The 25,240-nt window shown below is 35.0% G+C and overlaps 1 protein-coding gene across 1 annotated transcript in view; it reads right to left on the reverse strand.

Annotated features, from left to right (window-relative positions):
- LOC140160217 (gamma-aminobutyric acid type B receptor subunit 1-like) overlaps nucleotides 1-25,240 on the reverse strand; it is a 35,786-nt gene that overhangs the window by 2,900 nt on the left and 7,646 nt on the right. The window contains exons 2-7 of the mRNA XM_072183494.1: nucleotides 12,728-12,868; nucleotides 11,994-12,158; nucleotides 11,189-11,290; nucleotides 5,013-5,127; nucleotides 3,995-4,140; nucleotides 612-762 (exon numbers count right to left, since the gene is read on the reverse strand). Coding sequence (XP_072039595.1) covers nucleotides 612-762; nucleotides 3,995-4,140; nucleotides 5,013-5,127; nucleotides 11,189-11,290; nucleotides 11,994-12,158; nucleotides 12,728-12,868 — 820 coding nt within the window. The remainder of the gene's footprint in view (nucleotides 1-611; nucleotides 763-3,994; nucleotides 4,141-5,012; nucleotides 5,128-11,188; nucleotides 11,291-11,993; nucleotides 12,159-12,727; nucleotides 12,869-25,240) is intronic.

Genomic DNA, 25,240 nt, shown 5'->3' on the forward strand with positions numbered 1-25,240 from the left:
GTGCACATTCTGACACACATTAGAATTAGTTTGGTGGGTACAGGTCTACATTCCCAAGTATTTTGTTCCGAAAGGTTTTTGCCTACCCAACGGTCTTTGTTCCGAACGATCATTTCTGCAAAAGTAGTTTCTTCCGAAAGGTTCTAATCCTACAGGTTATTATTACGAATGGCCATTGCTCTGTAAAGCACGGTAAGATGGAAGGACTTGTCCGAACTCTGCCCTCCTTTGGCCTTATTATTACGAATGACCATTACTCCGAATATGACAAGCGTGTTTTGCTCCGAAAGATTTTTGCTCTGTAGGACCGTTTCTCCGAAAATATCATTCAGAAGAATTTTTACTTTTGGAGGATGATCCATATTCCATTTTCGAAGTAATGCCTGTTCAGTATAATTAAATTTCGAAATAGAAGCCATTCGGAAAAAAAATAACCTATATTGGAACAAATTAGAAAACTGCCATTCGGCCGAAATATAACGGTTTATAACCTTCTATAGAAACAAAACCGTTCGGAATAAAACACTGCGGAAAACTGTTGCGAATGCAATTTTGATTGGCCTACTTTGCAAATCCTCAACAATATAACTAGATACATTTAGAAATTTTACCCAATTGTTTGAGCTCCCTATCCGCTTTGTCTAGTGCAAGAGCCACAGCCCAAATCTCGTCGTAAGCATAAGGAGCATGGTCTAATCCAACCAATCGACTCGATGAAAAGTTAACGAATTCGTCAAATCTAGATGAATAGTCTTCGGCACTCTGAATAAAAACAACCAAGGGATACAAGACATACACTTTATTATAGTCAAAATGATTGATACCCATCAGTTTGCTGTGATCATGGACAAGATTGCCACATCAAACGGTGCAACATATGATTAGCCTGTGCCTGATTTGTAGATTGATATTATTAAAGGTCATTAAACTTTTGTGGTCATTTGCCTAATTTAGAAGAAAGTATCTGCTGATGGGTGCTAATCAATTTATTTTGATACAGTCTGTATAATGAGGATATATCTAATAAACAGTTGCGTAACAGCATTTCTCCAATCGATGGAGGCAACTACCAACCATTCGATCTAAGAAGTTTTGAGAAAGTGGACCAGGTGGTCATTAGATGATTGTAATCAACTGAACGACATTTTGATCTATTTTTAGAACAAATAAGATATACCGATAGCTAGAAAATAAAATTAATATCGAATATAGTGATATTACTTCTAATGTTATTTGACATGTTTGATAAAGAAGGGCGGGTTATTGTTTTAATGCATTGTTCACATTTGTTTAATGAATATCTTTAAATTCAACATGTTATGTTTGTATAGTTATTTATTAGAAATATCAACATAATTAGGTACGTACATGAAAATGAAATACGGTTTCAAACAGGTCAAACTGAGTTCCTTCCTGGTTTATATATTTGTTCCGGAATTTTATTTGAAATACAATATTTTCATTGTACAATGTTGTATGCGAGTAGAAAACGTACTTGCAATTTGCAATTAATGATTCAAACTGGCATCACGTTGGGCAATTATAGTTGTACGATACTTGTTATTTAACAGTTTTAAATAAGAACAACCATTTTTTGTTTCGATGATTTTGCACAACGTCAACTTTAAAACAGAATTGTTAACAAATCAAAATGCATCGGTATCTTACAAAAATAAATATAGAATATAAAAGGTAAACTATATAAATCATCGAGTATAACCAAATCTACACACTGGAGCTGAACTAAACGAAAATAATTGTACTGGAATAATTTTACTGGAACGTGACTCGTAAGACATTGAATTGGTCATACTGACGTTAAAAGGTCCTCTAATGGAGCTATAATGATAAAATGCAATTAGAACAGAATAACAGAAACTGAATGTGATCTTTTGCACGAAGTCGATTTGTGTGAGGAACAAACAAAATCAATCGACCTTTTCGGTAAATCTTATAAAGCCTTTGCAAGTGGACCTGAGGTGTCGTCTCACCGATGCGCACATCATTACTGCGCACATCACGGCTTTGAAATGCGCAGAAACGATGTTTTCTAAACGATGTGCACATAGGCGGGACGCCAAAGGACGACATGTCAGGTCTACCCACAAAGGCTTATGAGATTTACCGATAAAGGTTAATTGCGAAGATGGGTGGAAGCTGGTGGAGGAAAGTTAAAGGTCCGTAACCCGATCGACAGCATCATCCCCCCGATTTTTTTCATTGTTGATGAGGTTTTGGTATCACATAATAGATACTATTTTTCTCATTACTATCCTGAAATTTGACGCTCCAAGTCGATGTATTTCCGGAGAAATCATGAAACACAGCGGTTTTTACAGGCTACCAGTTGTTCGCATTTTACACGACACGGGAGTTTTGGGTAGTCATAGAATGAAATCGGAATAGATTCGGAAGACTTCACCCCAGTACCAATTCGTCCGCAAAATACATCAAATAGGCCCCTAATGTCAAACTATAGATGGCGCTATAATGATATAAAACAAAAAACAAAAATAAAGAAATACATAAGAGGCGAAATAAATAAGGAAACATAACCTATATTGTCAAGCATGATACGAGGAATATGAAAAAAATTATGAGAGCACCTCCCCCCCCCCATTAAAAAATTAGTTAAAAAAATAAAACAAAGAAAAAATCATAAATATGTGAAAATGTGTATCATATAGCTAAAAATAAAGAAATAATTAAGCGAAGTAAATACAGCATGGGCTATCTTGTCAAGAATGATAATGAGCGCAGTGATATGTAATGTTTTTAAGATTAATCAGTATGAATAGAGGGTATAAAAGTGTACAGGGGCGAGCCGGTTTTCAGTGCCAAGGCGAACACTTCCTGTTTCCACCGGGACATGCGCTCGGCCGTTGTTTCGGGATGCCTGACCAGAATGCAATTCACGCGTACCAGTGTATTGGCTTGCTAATATGCTAATTATTCACATTTATGCTGAAATTGTTCCCGTTTTCTCACATAGATGGATAAAGGGGACAATATTTGACATTGTATGTAAGTTTGAAGAGAATCCATATCCTAAACCGATAGGGTTACCCCCCTTTAAACCGAGTTTCAAACGATTAGTCGTGATTCCAGACAAATACAGGTCTTTTTTAATTAAAAACTACCATTCTGCTTTGTCAAATGAAACATTTAACCGCCCTTTTCCTCGAATGAATTGCGATCATAAAAAGTGATGTAGAGAGAAACAGAGGAAGGTAGTTTTCAGCTTCAGATAGCAACTGATGTTAAAGACATTTCATGCACTGCGTTTGGATCCTGTTTTAGTTTCCGTAATAATCTTTCATCAACTTGGACCTAACGTTAATGCGACTGGTTTATATAACTCATACAAAGAGTTTTGTTATTTGATTGGGGGATTACTATTAATTATTTTTGTTATTTTATGTTTTTAGTGTCAACTATTAAAAGAGTGGCACTCTGTGGGAATGCAATGATCCATTTTCCCATTTCACTCACGTGGAGTTACCGCGGCAATTCTAAAAACGCGAGGCGACCATCTTGACTCGCCAATTACAGGTGTTGGATGTTGCTTTTAGAATAAATATAGTTTATCATTTTTAATTTATTGTGTAGTTCTGGTGATTTATGAAATTAAGTGGAAGAAATTGAATTTATATTATGAGATATATAAAACAAATTAATTCGTTCAGTGGAAAGAATATTATTATTCGGTGAAATATGAACTACTCCATTCGACTCGAAAAAGCCTCGTTTTATGGACCAGTCCATATTGCACCTAATGAAAATAGAATTACCATTGTGCTCATAAACATTCAATATTTGTATAGTAACATTATTTTTTTTTTATAGTTACCGGGTTACCACCACTGAGGGTCGAACCCGGGACCACCATTACCACTTGGGTCATTTGCATCGAACCTGCAAGAACAGTATACGAACTAAAACCTTCCCGAAAATGTTCCAACGATAATGTAATCCATCATTTCTAAATTCTTACCATTGCCGATATCCGATCCGAGGCATGGCCGTCAGCCAAAGCTTGTACTTCAGAAGACAGATATCCGTTGGCAACTGTGTCCATTTCTTCTGGTGTGCATGGTATAAGATCGTTGTCGACTCGCCACCAATTGTCATCAAACCAACCTTGAAAAATACTTAAACATTTATACCCCAATACACGCAGCAAGAATTGTTTAAGTCACTCAGACTCTAATTTAAAGCACCGGTACTAAGAGTAATACATGTATGAAATTTTAAAGAAATTTATAGAAATAAATTATAGAAATTTTAAGTATTCTAAATGTTTAGTGTAAACATGAGAAGCAGAGGGCTCTATGCACATCAATCAAGGCTTTCATCCCTTCCCAATGAACTGTAAACGCGCCTGTGCAAGAAAAAAGCACGGACTGTATGATTCGTTGTGGTTTTCTGATACTGTCAAGTCCCAGATAATTATCAACCACTTCTTTGTATCATACTGGCTATAGAGGGCGACGGTACCAAATATTTTTAAAGAGTTTAATTCAGTGTGCCACTAAAGAGGTCACTGTTAGCTTCCGGTTGGCATGGTCGCAATTCCAAAGCTGACTTGGGCAAAATTTGAGGGTTTCTAGTTGTGTGGGTATGCACTTGGGGATTGAATTGGGAACCACAATTCTCGAGTACCCTGATGCTCGAGGATTCTCTCCCCGTCTGAACAAGGTTATTATCGGATATCAGCCAAGTTACTGTCGTGGGTTGCTGTCGTACTGTCATGTTTAATCCATCAGTACTCTGGACATATTCTTGGCAGATTCGGAAAAACAACAACTAAACACACATTCAAATAAAACAAAAAACAATATAAAATATGAAATATTTTTACATCCTTCCTTCCTATGTCTCGATCTGGGTGAATTTCTTCCCTAATCGCGCTATTGACCCTCGAAAATGACAAGGGACTTAAGCATAAACACACGCATCTGATGAAAATGTCAGTTATTTCTGTACTCGATATTAATTCGAGGAATACTTACCTGGTAGTATCCACACATATTTTCGCCCGTAGAGACCTTCATGGAAAGCTGCACATAAAACCTTTCTGGCATCTTCCTCGTAAAAATTACCATAAAGTATCCGCGCATTTTGTTTCTGAAAGAAAACATGTTAAAAGATCATTATATATAGTACGGGAAGCGAAGAGGTCTTAAAGTAAAGATACTTGTTGTTACGAGTCGTTAATGACTCAAGGCCAAAAACACCTTTTTTCCAAATTCACTTCAGAATGCACAACAAAACACACTGTTTGATTAAGTTAACAATGTCTACGTCTTTTAATAAAAAGAAAAGCATGGTTTAACAATAATCTTATGAGTGAACATAAATACATACAATCAGTCAATCAATAGAGGTTATACGTGTCCTATAAGATGCATATCCTATCAGCGACTGCTATACATTGTTTAGGACTTTCAAAAGAAGTACCTTCATGTGCAACCATGATTGTTTTGAAATAGCCCGCCAAAGTCATGCAGGTAATTCCGAGGTCGTGCATTGAATTGGATTGAATGAGGAATACTATGGGAACCAGCGCCTTTTGTTAAAAGTCACACATGAGTGAAGTGGATAACCTCTATCATACACTATGTTTAATAATTTTATTTAGCCAGCAGCCTTCTTTGTGTTGTTGATTTCAAAGTTTTGATGTATGTCCTGATTCACTTGTCCTGCAAGGATCACTGTTCAGCGAAGCCCACTGAAGACCTTTATATCCGTTGCATAAAATATCTCCAAAATGGTGCTCTTTTCGCCTTCCACACAATTTCGAATGGAAAACAGGTCTGCATTCAGCAGTTGTCCCCTGTCTGCACTTACATTGACAGATGTGTTGTTTCATAAACCAGACTTCAGCAAGTCGATAGAAGAATATATTCCTTTCTTGAAAGAGGTACTTTGACGTATTTTAGATCTTCTCCGATATTACTGGATTGTAGAACCTTGACTACATAAAATATTTCTGGTTCTGGTTTCCTTTCTTTGAAGGAAATGGACCGTAAGCAAGCTAGTACACAACAGCACTCAACTGTGTAGAATTGAGTTTATACATTTGTTTATATACCAAACACAAAAGTCCCATTCTTAGTTCTATTAATAGCCAATTACTTCATTCACATCTTCACAACATGTGACGTAATCTGAGAAATTTCCAAGAACAATTATAAACATTAACCTTTTACATTACATCACTTCCTGTGGGGAATCCCACTTAACAATCTTGGGGATTTTCCCAATTGTGCAAAATGAATGGGAGGGAATTGCTGTCAACTCATGGTCATCACTCATGAAATAACTCTAATTTTGTAAACAAAGATAAATGAAATCACTCAGGACACATCACATTGTTTTTAATCTGATAGTATCAAAAATAAATAAATAAATAAATAAATAAATAAATAAATAAATAAATAAATAAATAAATAAATAAATAAATAAATAAAATACTCTCCGTGCCATAAAATATGCTTAGTGTACAAATATTTTAGGCTTCTGAGTACAATGGTTCATGAGGTGAAATGTGGACTGTTCCACTCAATTCATTCAACGAGGATTTTCCGAGTTGAATGGAACAATACATATTTCACCGAATGAAAATATTCTTTTCACTGAACTTTATTTCATTAATCACCAGAACAAAGAAATAAATAAAAAATAATAAAACTATATTTTATTCCAGAAGCAATTATCACCCACATCTGTAATTGGCGAGTCGAGGTGGTCAGTTCGATTATACTCGCGCGTTTGTTAGCATTGTCATGGCGTTATTGTATTCAATTAATGATTGCAAACATACACAGGTGATGAGTGTAGTGCCTGTAGTGCAGGGCGATTATTCAAAAATTGTATTCATCTATTGCCATAGTAATTAATCCTGTTACATCATCACTTCTACGGCGTGGAGTGCAATTGTGTTTTTGCAGCTGACACTAAACGTAACAAAAATAGTCAATAGTAATTGGCCAATCATATGACAGAAATCTTTGTATAAGTTATATAAATCAGTTGCATTAACAAGTTGATGAAAGACTATTATGGAAACCAAAGAAAGATCGAAACGCAATACATGAAATGTCTTTACCATCAGTTGATATTTAAAGCTAAAATATCTAACAAGAAGTCCTAGTTTGAGGAAGTCCTCTTATGTGTATTTTGCAACGGCATTAAAAACTGCCTTCCTCTATCTATTGTGAATCACTTTTTACAATCGAATTTCACGCGAGGAGAGTGAGGGTTAAATGCTTCATCTGCTAATGCAGAATGGCATTTTTTGTATTTGTATGGAATCACAACTGATAGTTTGAAATCACATTTTACCTACCTCCATCCGTCTTCGCAATTGATTTTATTTGTTATCACGCAAATCGACTCCGTGCAAACAATGGCATTCAGTTTCTTTTATTCTTAATTGCATTTTATCACTATAGCTCCATTAGAGGACCGATTCAATGTCTCACGATTTGGTTATATTATGTACTTAATTTAGTGTATCTTTACTATTTAATAATTTTTGTGTGTGTAAGATAACGACAATAATTTTTATAATAATTTTCAACGATTTTTTTCAAATTGACGTTATGTGTGGAAAATCATCTGAACAACAACATCTGAACCAAATTTTAAAATGTTAATAACAAGTATCGTACAACTATAATGCCTAACGTGTTCCATGTGGCCAGTTATGACTCATAATTGCAGATACGTTTTCTGATCGAATTCAATACGAAATACTCTTTCGATTAAAATTCTGGAATGCATGTATAAACCAGGAAGGAACTCAGCTCGACATGTTTGATACCGTATTCCACTGAATGTAGGAACCTAATTGTGTTGAAATGGGTATATTAATATTGACTATACAAACATTACATTTTGAACTTAAAGATGTTCATCAAAATAATGTTAACAATGCCCAATTTTGTACCTATTTTTGCATTTTTCTCAAAAATCATAGCGTATTGGGGACAAGTAAGATATGTATATTATAGGGGCAAGGACTACAACTACTGCACTGGAAATTTTATTTCAACACAGACAGCAGTTGTGGAGTTACAGTCAAAAATGAGGGAAAACCAATATTTGATCAATAAATCAATAACTACTTGCCTTGAGTTGCTGAATTTTCAGTGCGGCAGTTAAGGCTGGTTCAAAGTGTATATTCGAAGGCGAATATTCGGCTTCGAATACTTTTTGGTCGTCAAAATATATGCGGCTTCGAATATAAAACTATGAACCGGAGAAAGATATATTTCTACAATTCACAGCGTTGCCCGACTGTTAACAAGTATTGCCCGTTGACCTAGGTAAGCAAAAATTAGAGAATTTCTATAACGTAGTCAATAAAATAATAGGTAAACTCAATATTGAACTACTGTCATGATTTAATGTCTGAAAATAAAAATGAATAAATAAATTAATAAGTTAATAAAGAAATAAATAAGTCAATAAATAAGTCAATAAGTGACCATGCGTAACATTTTGTGGGTTCATAATATAGGCCTACCCGGACCCCGGGGAGGCCTACAGCCTATGTAGTTAAATTTGGTGTCAAACTAAAGCTTGTGATGAGACCAATACAGTAAGCATAATAAATATTGTAAACATTATTAACATTTGCATAATTTGCGGGGTGGAGGATGATCAGGAGGAGCAAATTATATATAAGTGACCCCCAGTGGTCATATAATGCAAGAGGGCCATTTCTTTTTTCACATTTTGTTTACAATTCACTTTAAACTGCATACTTTAACACCATACAATCATATTCCAGGTAATTTAATTTGCTTTGAGAAGCAATTTTACATATTTAATTTTCTGTAATTATCAAACACATGGCTAATTGTTATCTAATCAAGTATAACATTATAATTATAATTATAGGCCTAGATAGTAATGCGTTGAGTTTTTAAAAAGTAATATCCGCAGATATTTGGTCTATTCAGTGTCATAAAGCTACAAATAGACGATCTTTTAAATTCATTTTTAAATGGCTTTTTCTTTTTCAACCTTATTGTTTGTATTTGTAATGTTCACACAATCTGACAATGTCCCAACTTATACCTAATGTGAATCGAGCCATTTAACATGTGCTTGTAGGACAACGATTTCAGTTAAGCGTCAAGTCCAAAATTGTAAGTGGGTTTTCTTTTATTTTACCTCATTATTTCGTTAAAATTACTCGAAAACCCTCCTAAGAGTTGTTACTGATATACATTTCATAATTTTCGGCAAAGAATAGCCAAATAGGTGACCGAAATCGTATATTTGCACCAATATTTGACTGAAATCGTATATTAGCATTACCGCCCCTTCGTGACTTTATTGCTGCTAAATGTGAAACGAGATTACTTGAAATATATATTTCAAGAGTTGAACAAGTTTCAACTCTACGAATATATTTCTGAAATATGTCTATCTGATTGGTTGATGGTCAAGAGGATTACGGCATCCTCAAAGTCTCTTGCTGTAATTCTCTAATCGATATCTAAAATAGGACCGATCTTTTGAAATCCATATACAACCGTGTCAAATGAAATAGTCTCGGATCATAATTTGTGCACGATACAACGTTGATACTTCAGATTTCGGAATTTTATTTAAAATAGGCATAAATCACCTTGAACAGGTTGAATGCTGGCAAAAGTAGATAAAATAACTATGGGTCGAATTTACATTAATCAGTGTCCTGGGCCAGGATAACATGTAGGACTCCTTCGCACTCTAAAACAATACTTCACCAAATGTCCTTGCTTTCATTTTCTCATTTAATTTATTTTAATTTTTATTAATTTCTTTATTCACTGCCTATGTGGTCAATCCGGTATTGCCAAACATTTCTCGTCCATTACCCGTGTTAATCTATTTATTTATTAAAATGCACCATCTATTAAATTCCTGTAATACAATGTATAGTCCTAGTGTATTTTGATAACAAAGTTGTTTTTATTTTTGATTGGAATTTGGGGTTCCATAGATTTACAAGGGGTCAGTTTTTACACGATTTCATATATAAAATATGTTTGGGCATGGCGGAATTAATATATGATTAAAAATAGACATACTCTTAGGCCCCCTTTTTTAATGTTTGTACATTATTAATATTAATGTACAAAATGCAAACGAATGTATATATTTGACTGTTTTATAAACATTAATTTTGATGTTTACTCATAATTATGTCTGGAAAGTCCGGAAAAAAAAGGAGTATCGATATTTCCTGGGAAAGTGGATCAGATGAGCAGTGAGTAAAAACATTCGCTCTAAATGTTTATTTGATTTTTATTTTTTTTATGAATTTATTAGGCCTACTGGTAAAGTGAAGAAAAAAAACTCCAAACGCACTCTAGGATTTTTCATCAGCAGCAGTAGAAATTTCTCTTGCATAGATTTTCGGGTGATCTCGCTTGGATTTAGCAAACAATGAACCGTTCACTTGTAGGTTATGTTTGTAAGCCTAAATATCATATTATTTGCATAAAACATAACTTACCATCACTACAGCATTGGAATGCTATTGCCTGCCAGGCATTTTCCTTTTTCTGGACGTCTTTATATAGTCCCTTACTTTTATGTCATATAAAATGGGTACGCTTGTACCGCACTAATAACGTTTTCTTTCAGTTCGTTATCAGCCATTTTGGAACTATCCAGACGTATTTTGCACAACTGTGCAGGTTAATTTTCATTGGGGATTTTTGAAATCATCGTTCGTCGAACGATATTCAGGTGACCTCGAGCCTTTCATATAATCAATAGCATCTCGCTATCAGTTGCGCGATATTTAATCCGACTCAACTCGGCGTGTCATCATATTTTATTCGTTGCCGTATATATTTTGACGTCACAAAAAGTATTCGACAACGAATATTCGCCTTCGAATATTCACTATGAACCGACCCTTATAGTCCTTGCCCCTATAATATACATATCTTACTTTTCACCAATGTGCTATAATTTTTGAGAAAAATGCAAAAATAGGCACAAAATTGGCCAGGGGTGTAGTACCCCCTTAAGGGGATATACATTGACGATGGGGATCTGTGACGTCACTTTTCGTTTGTTGCGTTGCATATTTGTCAAGTGTACCAATACTTAAAAATTTAATTTATGGATTTATCCATTCTGCGTACAAAAATAGAAAAAATAAATAAATACTAACCTTGATGTTAGCAACATGAAGAGTCGGATCGTCTTCGAATGACTCGGACACAACAATATCAATCCCATGATGCTTTGCTTGTTGACGGAAGTCATTGGTGCCCTGAGTAAACAATTTGCACGTCAACAAACTATCAATCAATGACGCGCGTAAATAAAGTGAATTGCCAAGGTGGAATATTGTGTCATTTTTCGTGAATGTTTCAAGTCATAGTTCTGACACTTGAAGGTTATACAAATGGCAAATAGAGATAGCATTTTAAGGCTTTAATTGTTTCTAAAAAGCAAAGCCTTAATAGGCTTAACAAGACTTTATTACCTTTTATTTGTTTTTAAAAAATGATTAAAGCCTTAATATACTTTTTTGGTCAAATTTTAATTTGGTTATTCTTTGCCAAATATTATAGAAAAAAATATTTTATATTAGTAACAACTTGCAGGAAAGGTTTTTGGTAATTTTAAGTCAAACTAATGAGGTAAAATGAAAGAAACCTCACTATCTTATCTGCTCTTACTGTAGTGTTATATGGGGGATTTTTAAAAGTCATAATTATGACTTTAATGTAAACTTGCTCTGTTGCCCTTAAGACACAATGACATTGGCTGAATCCAATTAGGTGTAAGTTAGGACACATGTAAACATTACAAATGCCAAAAATCAGGTTTGACAAAATTGACCAAATTAATTTTAAAAGATCGTACATTATGACTTTAAGTATCTTAAGTTAGCTGCAAGATTATTTTTCAAAGAGTAATAAAGCATGCAGAAGGAGCTAGATCAGGAAAGTAAAGAAATCATAACTTACAGCAGCGTAATCAGCAGGATTAATCGTTGCCATTTTACGCCATCCAAAATATTTGATCATTTCAATTAACGCAAGGTTTCCTGATGTAGTACCAGGTGCCATACGAAAGAACAATGGAAACCGGCTACGATCAGACAGCTCCGGAGAATAAGAACTAAAAGACACCTAGAATATTGATACAATTTATATTTCAGAATGTACAGTACACATGGTACAATGTAATGTGCACGGTACAAACATTTTTTCTGTTAAAAGACATTTGTTTGTATACTCCTGTTGTCTGAATATATTGGGAAGGAATCCCAGGGATGTCTTTAAACCCCACCCGCCGGTGCCCTGACGATTGGGTCTGGTTTCTATTGTTGGAACGATAGAACGTGGTTAAACCACCGGTACTGCCATGGTAACGGTGGTCGCCTGGCGGTTGGATTTCGAAACCATCCTTATATCTCCATTTGTATTCGAATTACAGACGCTACCCAAAGAAATTAAGAGGTTTTCAATGAATGTTTGTATTAGGATTTAAAGATATGGTATTATATGTAGAGGCCGGTGGTGGTGATCACTATTCAAACGTTGCACCGTTTTGCCATTTTTTAAATTAAATGTTGCAAACCATGAATACATTAACTATTGTTATTGTGAAAACAAGAAATACATGAAATTCGTATCACTACAGAAAACATAATAATTTTAGCATGGAAATTGGGCAGGACATCTTTATAAACCTATACCTGAATTAAATTCCATAAATGTGACGACTGAGCTGTGGGTATAGTGTCCATACTACATCCGCCTCCTAATATGGCGATTTTGGTCTCCTCCTTGTTGTAAAGCTCTTCATACATCACATCGTTACCATAACTACCGACACACTGTTAAAGATAAACAAATGTTTATGGGTAAACATGGTCGATTGCAAAAATAATTGGAATTTTTTAATTGTTTTTTAATTTTCTATTTTCCCGGCCCCAGACTTGGAAGTGAGATACAGAGGAATGTGCTCATAACAATTTAGCCCTTAAGGGTCGTTTTATTTATTTTTTTAAATTATTTATTTTATTAATACCTTCAAAAGGTTTGTTTATGTTACTTTTGTCTATAATGATGACGAAGATGATGATGTCCATGATTTGAAAAATGTGTCATTTGTATTGTCATAATGTTATACCTATTTCTCATCATAGTAATTTATTAAATTAAAATACATTATTAAAAATTTCAAATTAGACCTCTGTTAGGCCCAAAAAAAAATTTTTTTTTGAAATAAAAAAATTTCCGCATTTGTTTTTTTGTCAAATCGTGAGATTTTACAAACGCGCGGGCAAGCTTTGAGACGAACTTTTTTTTTTTGGCCTTATCAAATGTTGGTTTCGCAACAAAGTGGCAGTCACTACAAGCACCTTTTAAACAAATAGTTGCTTTCAATTATCCGTACAGTAGACGGAATTTTAAATCCAATCCCGAACCAATTTTCCCAATAAAACGTTTATCACACAAGAGTAGTTTTCCATTTGTTTTAAGTGGACTATATACAATAATGTGATTTCACCTTATTCCGATTATTGATTTTGTGAATAACAAAGTAGATATTTCGTGTCTCCTTTGTCAGGTAGAGTCAAGTCTATCTCGTCATGCGATGAATCTCATTCCATAAAAACATCTAACCAAATAACTTGGCGTAATCGTGGGAACATCCTGAATCTGTCGAATAAAAGCGGGTCCTCCTAAGAGAGGCGACCATCAATGAGACTTCGGCTGTTCGTTGTTAATGTGGTCGTGGTCTTTTGTGCAAAGATTCATGATTTAGTAATAAAGTTCCGGAACGGGAACTTAAATTCCCCAACCCGAACACAATTCAATAACAGATCGGCACCACTGCGCTCACAATTATGTCTCTTGTCACCTATCAATTTTACAGATTGTTGTCTCCAAATAATTGTTCGGTATGCTCTGTGGGTATTCAGCCTCTTTAAGCCATATTTTGGCTCACAAAAGACAAACAAACATCCTTCAGTCATAATTATTCCCGGGTTCAGTGAGAAAAATGAGGAATTTCCACTGATACAAAAAGCTCAATTTTTATGGATGTTGTTGATTGAACCATCTTCCTTTACCGTCTTATCTCCAGCTTTCTTTTCTCAATTAAATTTAACTGGTTGATTGGATCACAATAAGGCCAAAAACATCAATGTTTTAGTTATCGTCCCCTCCCGCCTCAATTTCTGGAATTGGTCAGATTTCTTTTTAAAATAGATCTTGCAAAACATTTAAGACTTAAGAATGCTTTAAGAAAACTTAATACATATAAATAAGTTGATTAGGGAACAAGGTTTATTTCCAAGTTTTTTGTGGTACCCTCGGAATCTCATATTTGAAAAAGGACATCATCCTTTCCTCGAGCACTGTGGAAAAGTATGGATGGCGGAAACCTTCAAAATACGCCTAAGAATACGCCTAAGAATACGCCTAACCTTAGACGTCTAAGATGCAATCTTAGACGTCTAAGAATTTCGCGGTAGACTTAAATCAACGAATCACAGGACCAGAAATCCCAAACAACCAATCATCTTAGGCGTATTCAATTATTGACCAATGAAATCTTAGACGCCTAAGATTTTACACGCCTAAGAATTCTTACACGTCTAAGATTGACATTTTAGTGATGGACGGTATCACCAATGTGATACAAAATACGCCTAAGAATACGCCTAAGAATACGCCTAACCTTAGACGTCTAAGATGCATTCTTAGGCGTCTAAGATGCAATCTTAAAAGCACCCATGATGCAGTCATGTCTACAGTAGAATTCATCTCGACCTTTGCAGGACTTAAACCCCATTAAAAGCTATTAAACCAAGATAACACTCATTGAAGCAGCTCAACTGATTAAATCAGATCTTCTCTGGTTGTGTACAAGTGTCTGTTTTCAATGTGCGACATCGCAATAAAGCTGGTATTACAGCTTCAGTTGGGTAACCGATTATAAAGGAAACGAAAGGAAACAATGGTATGTGTACCATTGTTCACGAAATGAGACAAAGACCTGCTTTTTGTTAACCAGCATTCTTCAAAATGAACAACATAATGATTATTGACTTAACACGGTTTGGAAATAATTTCTTCATATTTTTGGTGTTATCTGTCGTTTACATATCCTTCCTAAAACACAAAAGTGCGACCCTCTCCAAACATCTAAATTAGCTAAAAATTTAGGACATGTTACAAAACTTTATTTTCTAGAACCTATTTAGAATAATTTAATTGTATATAGCTTTTACCGTTTTTTTTGGCATCCTTCAGAAGTGAGCGGTCCGATACCAATATTTTCGGTCAAATCTCCATTCAATTAACACGGGGAGTTGGCTAGCTATGCCTTGCCCTCACTCATATTTTACAAAAGTGCGACCATTTCTGAACATCTAACCTAGCTGTAATTTTAGGTCATGTTAGAGAAATATATTTGCTAGAAGTTTTGGAGAATAAATAAAATATTGGTTGGTTATTTTTCACACAGTGATGTTAACTAGGCAAGTGTCCATTCTCCCACACCACTCCACGCCATACATAAATTCTCCCAGTCACATTTCCCCAATATGAAATTTTTAAAAAGTAAAATTTTTAATTTTACTTCTTTTAAAGTTTGGCAGAGGCGGGGTTCGAACTCACGCCCAACCGCTTTGGCTATCACGTACGGTATACCATATGACCAGCGCCTTAGACCGCTCGTCCACGAAGTGACTTGATAGTGTCATTGTGAAAATTTAAACATATATTATTAATAAATCGCAACTTCATTACTACATCATATTTTGGAATTTTATCGGCTTAAAACATTAATGTGTATTATAATAAAGCTACCATTATTTATATTGTTGAATTCTTAAGCGCATAGAGACAATTAATACGAGGGTCCTATGAATAGGCCTACATACACAATACATAAAATCGATTTTGATATCGGCCACGTGCTCTGCTGTGCATGTGGTTTCCCGTAGTGTGGCGGAAGTTGTATTACGAAGTGCATCCGAACTCCATTTTGAAGCAAATGCTTTTGACAAGGCATTGGATTGTTCCAGTTTGCATCCTAAATCCACATTAGACCCCTAATTTTATTTACGAAATCAAAAGATTAGATTATCATAACAACAAAACGGTAATCTTTTGTCGGGTCTAATGTGAAAATTACATTAAAAAATACAGTTTTTACAGAATTAATTTTCACTTAATTCCAAAAAAAAATGGCGTATATAAGATTGAAATAAATTCCCTACCTTCTATACTAGATCAATTGTGACGCAAGTTGTTATCAAAAATTGTTGTGATAGATGTACAGTTAATATTCACATATTCCATTACCTATCTGATGGTACAGTTTTTACACAGAAAATATTTATTTGAAAAACCTGCCACTCGGCTTTTTCCGAAAGGTCACAGGGTCGCCGTGACCTGTGCAATAATTACAATTAAAATTTTTCTTATTCTAACAGCAAGCGTTTCTAAAATGCATTATGGCGAAATGTGGTGTACCATTCTCCCAACATACATCATTTGTTGAGGTCACACGTCAATGGTGAGAGCACTGTGTATTGTGTATAGGAAAACGGACAGTAACTGCAGTATGCTTGGAAGACTACTAGCAGCTCGTATTACAGATACCATGCGCAGTGATCGAAAGTACCACGGGATAATCCGTTCCGTCATCTCTGGTTCAGTTCAGGTTATCTATAGGAATAAGTTTCGAATAGAAGTGCCATAATCCGGCAGAATGGCAAATCGCCGCCCCATTTTGTACCAGGTTATAGAGCAGGTTGCCAACATAGCCTTCAACATCATCTACAGGGTCTGTGGCGTGGTGGAGGGTCAAATTTGCGTCGGGGGGTGGGTGCAAACAATTTTGGCAGGTCGAAAAGGGACACAAGCAATTATTTCTTTACAGGGGACCTTTTAAATAACCATAACATGCTCTAAATTCAGTTGCAATGCCGGGGATCCGGGAGCGTCTTGGGGAAATTATAACCCTCCATTGCTATGGACATTGGCGCCAATCCAGCTTGAAATGTGTGTAGAGAATCCGCGACAACATTTCTTTTCAAAATAGCTCAATTCAGCTTAATGTAGCAGTTGTCATGGTTGTGTTTAAATTACAATTAGATTAAATAAAACACGAATTTAAATATTTGTATATTAATTTTCTTTGAACTTGCAGCAAAATTGATTAATTGTTTTGATTTTATTTTCGGTGTGCTGTTTTGGTGTGGCTAGAAGTAGTCAGGTATTAATGTTGATGATGATGATGACGACGACGACGACGACGACGACGATGATGATGATGATGATAAATGATGATGATAACGATGATGATGATGATTATGATGATGATGATGAAAATTAATACACAAACAACAAAGTGGAACAAACATGCCAAGCATATATTTATATACCTCCATGATTCTATTTTTAACGTAGACAAATTTGACCTCTTGTCTTCTTGCAGACTGAAATTATGCACATCTGATCTCTTCAATTATAAAAGACGATTTGGCCTTGGCCCGGGGGCCTTGGTGAAAATATGTCACACGCTGTTCTAATTATAAAGACATAGTTGGTTGACCTTATAATGTGTGTACACTCATAACTTGACCTCTGAACGTATTGGATGTAAACGCATCATACCCTACACCGTCCGGTTCACTTTCTTGTTGAATGGAGGCATCGCGGTCTCTTAACTGTGTATTTGGAGATGATGTCCTTTTGGCTCAGTCATAGCACACGAGTTAAGAAAAAACATATACATGAAAAATGAGCAGTATAGTTGACACCATAGACACGTGCTCTTTGTTTAAACATTACAAGTAACATGAGTGGCAAACATTAATGTTTCATATTGCTTGCAACCCCTCCTCCCCCCAATCAATGTTGGAACCAATACTAGTCCGTTCCTATCTCAGTATCAAAACAACATTGACTAGGTGGGTGCGGGGGTGTGTGAAGATTTCATACTAAATAAAATTAAATCCCTCATCACTGCCATCATCATCACCACCACGACTCTAATAATCATCTGACATCATTTGTATTATCAATCATCATCATCATCATCATCATCATCATCATCATCATCATCATCATCATCATCATCATCAACAACAACAACAACAACAACAACAACAACAACACCATCATCATCATCACCATCATCATCATCGTCATCATCATCATTTACACTATAGCCACACAAATAGAAATCTTACATTAAGTCATCAGAAAAACAAAATATTTAAAACAAATTATTGTTTTATCACTGCGCGCTCAGTTTGCAACAACAACATCAACTGCTAGATTATGTTCAAATGAAAAAAGTCTATTATGAAAAAAAAGTGGCTGAAAAGAACAAAACAATGGGCCATTGTGCCGAAAGATGGGAGAACATGTACCCTACCCCATCACCCCTTTCTCTCTGGGATTGACGCCCATGGCTATGGAGAGAAACGGAGTTGACTAAAACACACCACCCAGCCGAAGTATTCTCTAACGCACAGCGTCCTTCGTACGTTTTGATCGAATTTGCGATACCGTCCATCACTAGTCACGGTCAAATGGTCAATCTTAGACGTGTAAGAATTCTTAGGCGTGTAAAATCTTAGGCGTCTAAGATTTCATTGGTCAATAATTGAATACGCCTAAGATGATTGGTTGTTTGGGATTTCTGGTCCTGTGATTCGTTGATTTAAGTCAACCGCGAAATTCTTAGACGCCTAAGATTGCATCTTAGACGCCTAAGAATGCATCTTAGACGTCTAAGATTGCATCTTAGACGTCTAAGGTTAGGCGTATTCTTAGGCGTATTCTTAGGCGTATTTTGAAGGTTTCCGCCATCCATAGAAAAGACCGTACACTACTAACAATGCTAATTTTACATTGAAAATAAAAAGAAGAAAAAAAAAGTGAAAAAAGAGACCCCCTCTCTCATCAATTCATGAAAATCTTTGTTAATGGCCGTTTCATATAAGTAGTTTTCAGTGGCGTACACCATTAAAAAAATACACATTTACGAAGTTTGCAACTACCTAATTTAGTATGTATGATGCGGACATAAAGGTTGAATAAAAGTATATTTTCCATCAGATAAAACTCTAATTGTGTGTACATATCATTGATTGCTATTTTGAAATGACCTTTATTGTAAAAATTTGTTTAAAACAAAATTTAAGAAAATATAGTAGAAGCAATTTAAGAAATATAGCAGAAGTAATAAACTGCCAGGTTGTTGCTACTATTTTCAAACATTATTTATGGTGCAAAATGTGGAAATTTGTTGTTGTTCTTATTTGTATAAGAGCAGGAAGAAGTATTGATTACTTTCATACAATTGATTTACACCCGTGTTTTCAATATGGCATTTAATAGAATGATGATAAATGAATAAATGCTCCTAGCTGAGTACAAATATAACAACTTGCAAAATATCAGAATTAAATTAAAGAAGAATAAGTGATAAAAAGTAGTTACTTAATAACGCAATTAAGCATCAAATGCATTCTTATTTGGGTCTTTATTTCCACCAGCAGACCCATTTATTATTGTAATTTTGAAAGCGTTTATTTTATTTACATAAGTTGTTTTTAATTGCATCAAGGGTCAATTCCCCGCATAGAAAATATTTGAGTCCATTAAGGGATCTAAAATGAGCGTTTATTGCGTTTTGTAGGACATGAGAGCACCTCAGACCTATCGAATTGCATTCTGAATACGAAGCATGTCTTTCTGATATCAAATAATTTTCATTTTCTGAAAATCACAATATAATACAAATTTTATGACAAATTATAAAAATTTGATATTTTTCAAATATTTGATATATAACAGTCCTCGAAGTAAATTATATAAATCTAATGATATATTCTTAAAGTGTATGTAGCAGGGAGGAAAAGACGACGGTCAATTGAAAATTTTGACCTTTCATATTGAAGATATGGATTTTTTCCCAAAAGACTTATTTTTTTTTGGTGTTTTGGGAAAAAATCCATATCTTCAATACGAAAGGTCAAAATTTTCAATTGATGTCGGCTTTTCATCCCACCTACATACACTTTTAAGTATAAATCATCAGATTTATAAAGTTTACTTCAAGTACTGTTAAATATCAAAAATATAAATTTTAATGATTTGCCATAAAATGTGTATTAAATTGCGAATTTCAAAAATCAATATTATTTGATATCAGAATGACATTCTTCGTATTCAGAATGCAATTCGATATGTCTGATGTGCTCTGATGTCCCAAAATAAATACTGTCCAAACGTTCATACCCCAGCCTTAAGAGTTTCTATAATTTCATTGGAGTATGATTTTTTTATTTTCTTGGCATCATCAGTGTGACAAATTAGGAGCTTCCTGTTTTGAAATTACATAATTTTTCACATTTGTGAAGGTTGTCATTCATCCAGGTATAATCAAATTTAAAATTACATTTTTCACAGTTAACAATAAGCCTACCCCGCAATTCCGTTCATTCTTATATATTTTTTTTCATAAATAACGAACTATATGTCCATAAAAGAGACAAATGTTATTTTGTTGTTTACAAATGACATTATTCTTTGCATATTGCCAGGCTTAAAAATCACTGAAAATGGAATAAACCGCAGCCTATAACGTTAATCCTATCCCTAACACTAACCTGTCTTAGGAACAAATGGGAACCAATTCGTACATTTAGTATACCTTATACATGATAACCAATAAATTGAATGCTTAGAGTTAAGGTTACACGAAGAAACGTATAAAAAACGTATAAAAGACGTATAAAGTTGTTCTCTAAAACAGAGTTTTCTCAGTAATCAAATATCGCAGCGAGTGAAATGTTGGTGCATTGGATGTAGCTTAACATGTTTGTATGTGTTATATACAAATTTTTAGAATAAGTTTGAAAATCCTTCGTTTAAAGCATTTTTACGCACCATGTTCACAAGACAAAAAACACGTTCCATGACGTTTTTTTCAAATGTGCGCCCCGTATAAATCCACGCCGAGTGATTGTTTTCTTCTTTTTCGTATTGTACTACAAATCGATTTTGCAGAATTTGCTTGAGAAAAAGCTGGTTTGTGAAATTATCGATATCTTGATTACGGGACGTTAATTTAGACAATTGAATACCTACATTATTTCTCAACATTCTGCCAATTGCTATTCCATTTGATTTTCACTCCAAATTGAAGCTAGTTTTAAAAAAAACGAGGTTTTTCTCCATCGGGTTCGTCCAAAATTTCAGCGCCGACATGCGTGTTTATTCTAAGAGCCATTATGCGGACGCAATTGTAATCAAGTCATTGCGTCAAATTATAATTATATATCCCTTTCGAGGACAATCAATTGCGTAAGCTGATGTGTGGCCGAGCGGATAGAGCGTTGGACTTTGAATCTATTATGATTTATTTTTGTGGGTTCGAGTCCCCGTGTGGCTAAAATTTCGGGGTTTTTCCTTCTTTTCTCATTTTTACTTCTGTTCTTCCCTCTTTTCTTTCTCCTTTTCTTTTTTCATTTCTTTTTTTTTCTTTCTTTCTTTCTTTTTTTTTTTATTCTCTTTTTCTTTATTCTTTCTTGCTCCTTTCTTTTATAGTTTTTGTATATTTGATTGATTCGCTGACTACAGTGATTGATTGTTTTTCACTTTATATAATTCAGAAATGTGTAGGCCTGCTAAGTCTGTCTTGTTGAATATTCCCAAATTCAATTTACAAATAATTGCTTCATGATGTTGTTGTTGTTGTTATTTATTTATTTCATCAAAGTTATCAAGGCTCTATAACTTTAATCTCAACACATTTTCTAGACGGTGGCGTATCTTCATGGGGCGGGCATAGGGGCCAGAGGAAGTGCCCCAATCGATTTTAAAATTTATAAAATCCTCATGAAAATTGCCGAAAACGGCTTGTGCCCCCCCGCCGCATCACGAGCTCCGGGCACGAGCTGAGCCAAGTTTCATGTCTTGACCGTGGATCGATATTCTATTATAATTATTAAAGTAGGCTTACCTCCCGGTACACTTGTTCATTTTCTGCATGGCTGTTTCTGTTATGAACTTACGCCCTCTGAAATCAAGCGCGTGAAAAACCTTTCGGCTAACCTTAAATGGATTGCTCACAATAGGAAATGAAAGAGGTAACTTCAGAATAGTGTTCGCTATTCTCAATAGTAATCCTCTAACCCTAACAATAGATAAAGCATCATAATCTCTTAACCATAACCCTGACCCCAATCCTAACCCAAATCTTATTCTCAGAGTATTATTAACAGTATGAAAGGTTCAGTGGATGAAGAGGATGTTGTTGTATCACAGGTCACATTGAGTTCAATCTGAGAGGTATCTTCTTGGTTGGGAAATTTAAACATCACATTGTGAACTCCCAGAACTTGTCAACAAAGTTCGTGACATACATTTGAACGACAGTGAAACCATAACTTCTAACGACGTTTACATGTGTATCACCTAAAGAAGCAGTTACTGTGTTCGCGAATTTTACGGAAGGATAATACTAGGCATGTCACAGTGGCTGCACAATACTTCTGCCACACTGTGCATGCAAGCATAACAATAAATTGACAAGCGCGCGCATGAAAGTTGTTCAATGTTGGCAAACATCCATGCCGAAAAATTAATTTCCTCATATGTGCTATTTATCACAATTGTTTGAATTTTTGATATATGGTGTGTGAAACCTTTCTGTGACTACCATCGGTTTTTTTAAAATAAATATTGCTTCGTTTAAGAGCTACTACCTGTTTTTATGGATTGTTGTAGGTCCCTCATAAATCAATAAATATAGGCCTTTTGACAAATCAAGATCTACCACCATTTAGCTGAAATACTAATCTTTCTAAGCATGTAAATTATTTCCGTCGACAACGAATGGCACACTTGAGGAAAACGATTTGAAACAAAACATTTTAAGTGAGTTTAAAGGGAGTAATATTCCAAACCACAATAGCTCTAAGCCATTGTGTGTGTCCAAGGCCACACCATTTTCGTATACGCGGTATAGTAGAGGCTGTTCCTTTTACCGTTTCTCTTCCCATGTTAATCCAGATAACAAAATGTTAATTTAAAGTCTCATTGCAAATTAATTTTTATTTTTACTTTTCGGATTTGGCTTTGAGCAATGGTGACACATACCATATTTACAGAAAAAATGAAAATTCTATTCCAGGCACCGTCAAAATGCCAAAGTTTGTATTTTTTGGTATTATATTAAAGTAATTAACTGCAGATTCTTTACTCAACATCATAACAGGTTCATACTTGACAAATTCATGATGAATGAAAAGACTTTCATTAAATATTGAACGAAACCAAAATTACTCATGCCTAATTTACATAATAATATCATGAATATATAATTAGCTATAATAAGCTAATTTGCATAATTGATTACTTTTGTGTATTTTTTGTTATCAATTGAAAGAACTTTGTATACATATGTTTGTGAAAAAAACCGCACCCTGATATCATGTACGGTTTTCTTTTGGCATCAATTTTGCATATTAATTAGCAGAACTTAGTCATTTTTTCAACTTTTAGTTGTCTGCAGATTGGCCGGAATTGCTAAAATAATATATTTGGTTAATTTATTATAATTATTCAATGATAGATTTTTTAACTTTGTTTTCTTTGACGAAGTTAAAAAAGATAGGCAATTAATCTGTGATACTTAAATTAACGTTGCTTTTTCAAGCAAGTGTCCAAATAAACCTTCAAAATCTCGAAATGTGCCAATTTTGTCATTATAGCAATTTGTGGCAGATTTGCATTCCATTTATGAGCATCTTAGAATTGACACTACGTCACAATGCATTGACCGATTTCAATTCGGTTTTTTGATTTTTGATGCTTTAATAAAGGTCATTCATGTAGAAACATTAAATAACGTGTTTCTGCTGCCCTTATTTTTGAGGTGATATACCTAATAATACCCTGAAAGAGCGCACACACTTCAGTCCTGGCCAAGTTCATGAAATTCTTGAACTGTATCTGAATACGACCTACTTTGTCTACGATGGCAAATTCTACATACAACGCAAGCCATGATTGTTTATGGATCAGTTTAAACAGTCGGCCCTTACATTACCCCCTACCCACTGGTTGTGTTATGTTGATGACACTTAGCACTGACTTGAATTTACGCAAAGATCAATTAGCCCATTTTTCATGTTCTTCGACCATATCAACAGTGTCAAGTTCTCTCAGGAAGAACTTAAAGAAGATGCAGACTGTTTGGTCAATGTCCAAAAGCGACAGCAGTCTAGACACTATGAAATTTTGACAATGAAAATCACACTGAAATTTACACCAACACTGAAAATATGCTGAAAAAAATTGCAGTGTGAACATGGTGAAAAATCACACAAATCCTTTGTTATGCAGCTATGCAAATGAGAATAATACATATTAAATATAGAATATGGCAAGGAGAATGAACAAAATATGTCTCAGGTAGCTCAGGAACACTGAAAATTCACTGAAATATCTGTGAAAAGTTTAACCTGGGGCTAATCACACTGAAAATCTACTGAAACGAATTCACCTCTTGGTAAATCACACTGAAATTGTTCACAACTGTGGCAGTGGTAATAACAGGCGCTTAACTGAAAATGGATTAAACCTTCTGTTGCTTGACTCGCACCACCCATTGATCCATAAAGTCGGTTTAATACGCACTTTATATCATAGAGCGGACACAATATTCCCTCTTCTAGTGAGGACGCGAAGGAACAGGAAAAGGAATACCTAAAAGTCCTGAACCTTTGCGGTTATCGTAATGGAGCTTTCACAAAGCTCTCTCTCTCAGATCAAATTCATCGACAAAGAATCTGCCGCACGCAAGACTCATGGTGACGGTGAATTAAAACGCGGCTGGAATATCCATCCCCCACGTCTCCGGACTTCCGGTAAAACTCCGCCGGATCTTTCGAGGCAAAGGGTTACCGGTGCCTTTTAAACCTAAGAACACGATACGTCAAGCGCGAGTCCATCCCAAGGATAAGCAACCGAAGGACAAGCAAAGTATTCGTTTACACGATTCAGTGTCAAGGCAGTGGATGGGGAGACGAAACAAACGCTTGCAAAACGCATGTACCAGCATGAGCCAACACTGGTTGTGGAGACGCGGCCGTCTATACGCATTTTGACATTTCCAAACATTCATTTGACAACAAGGAGGTTACAATCTTGGACAGAGAGAGTAG

Source organism: Amphiura filiformis, chromosome 9, assembly GCF_039555335.1.
Source record: "Amphiura filiformis chromosome 9, Afil_fr2py, whole genome shotgun sequence".
NCBI lineage: Eukaryota > Metazoa > Echinodermata > Ophiuroidea > Amphilepidida > Amphiuridae > Amphiura > Amphiura filiformis.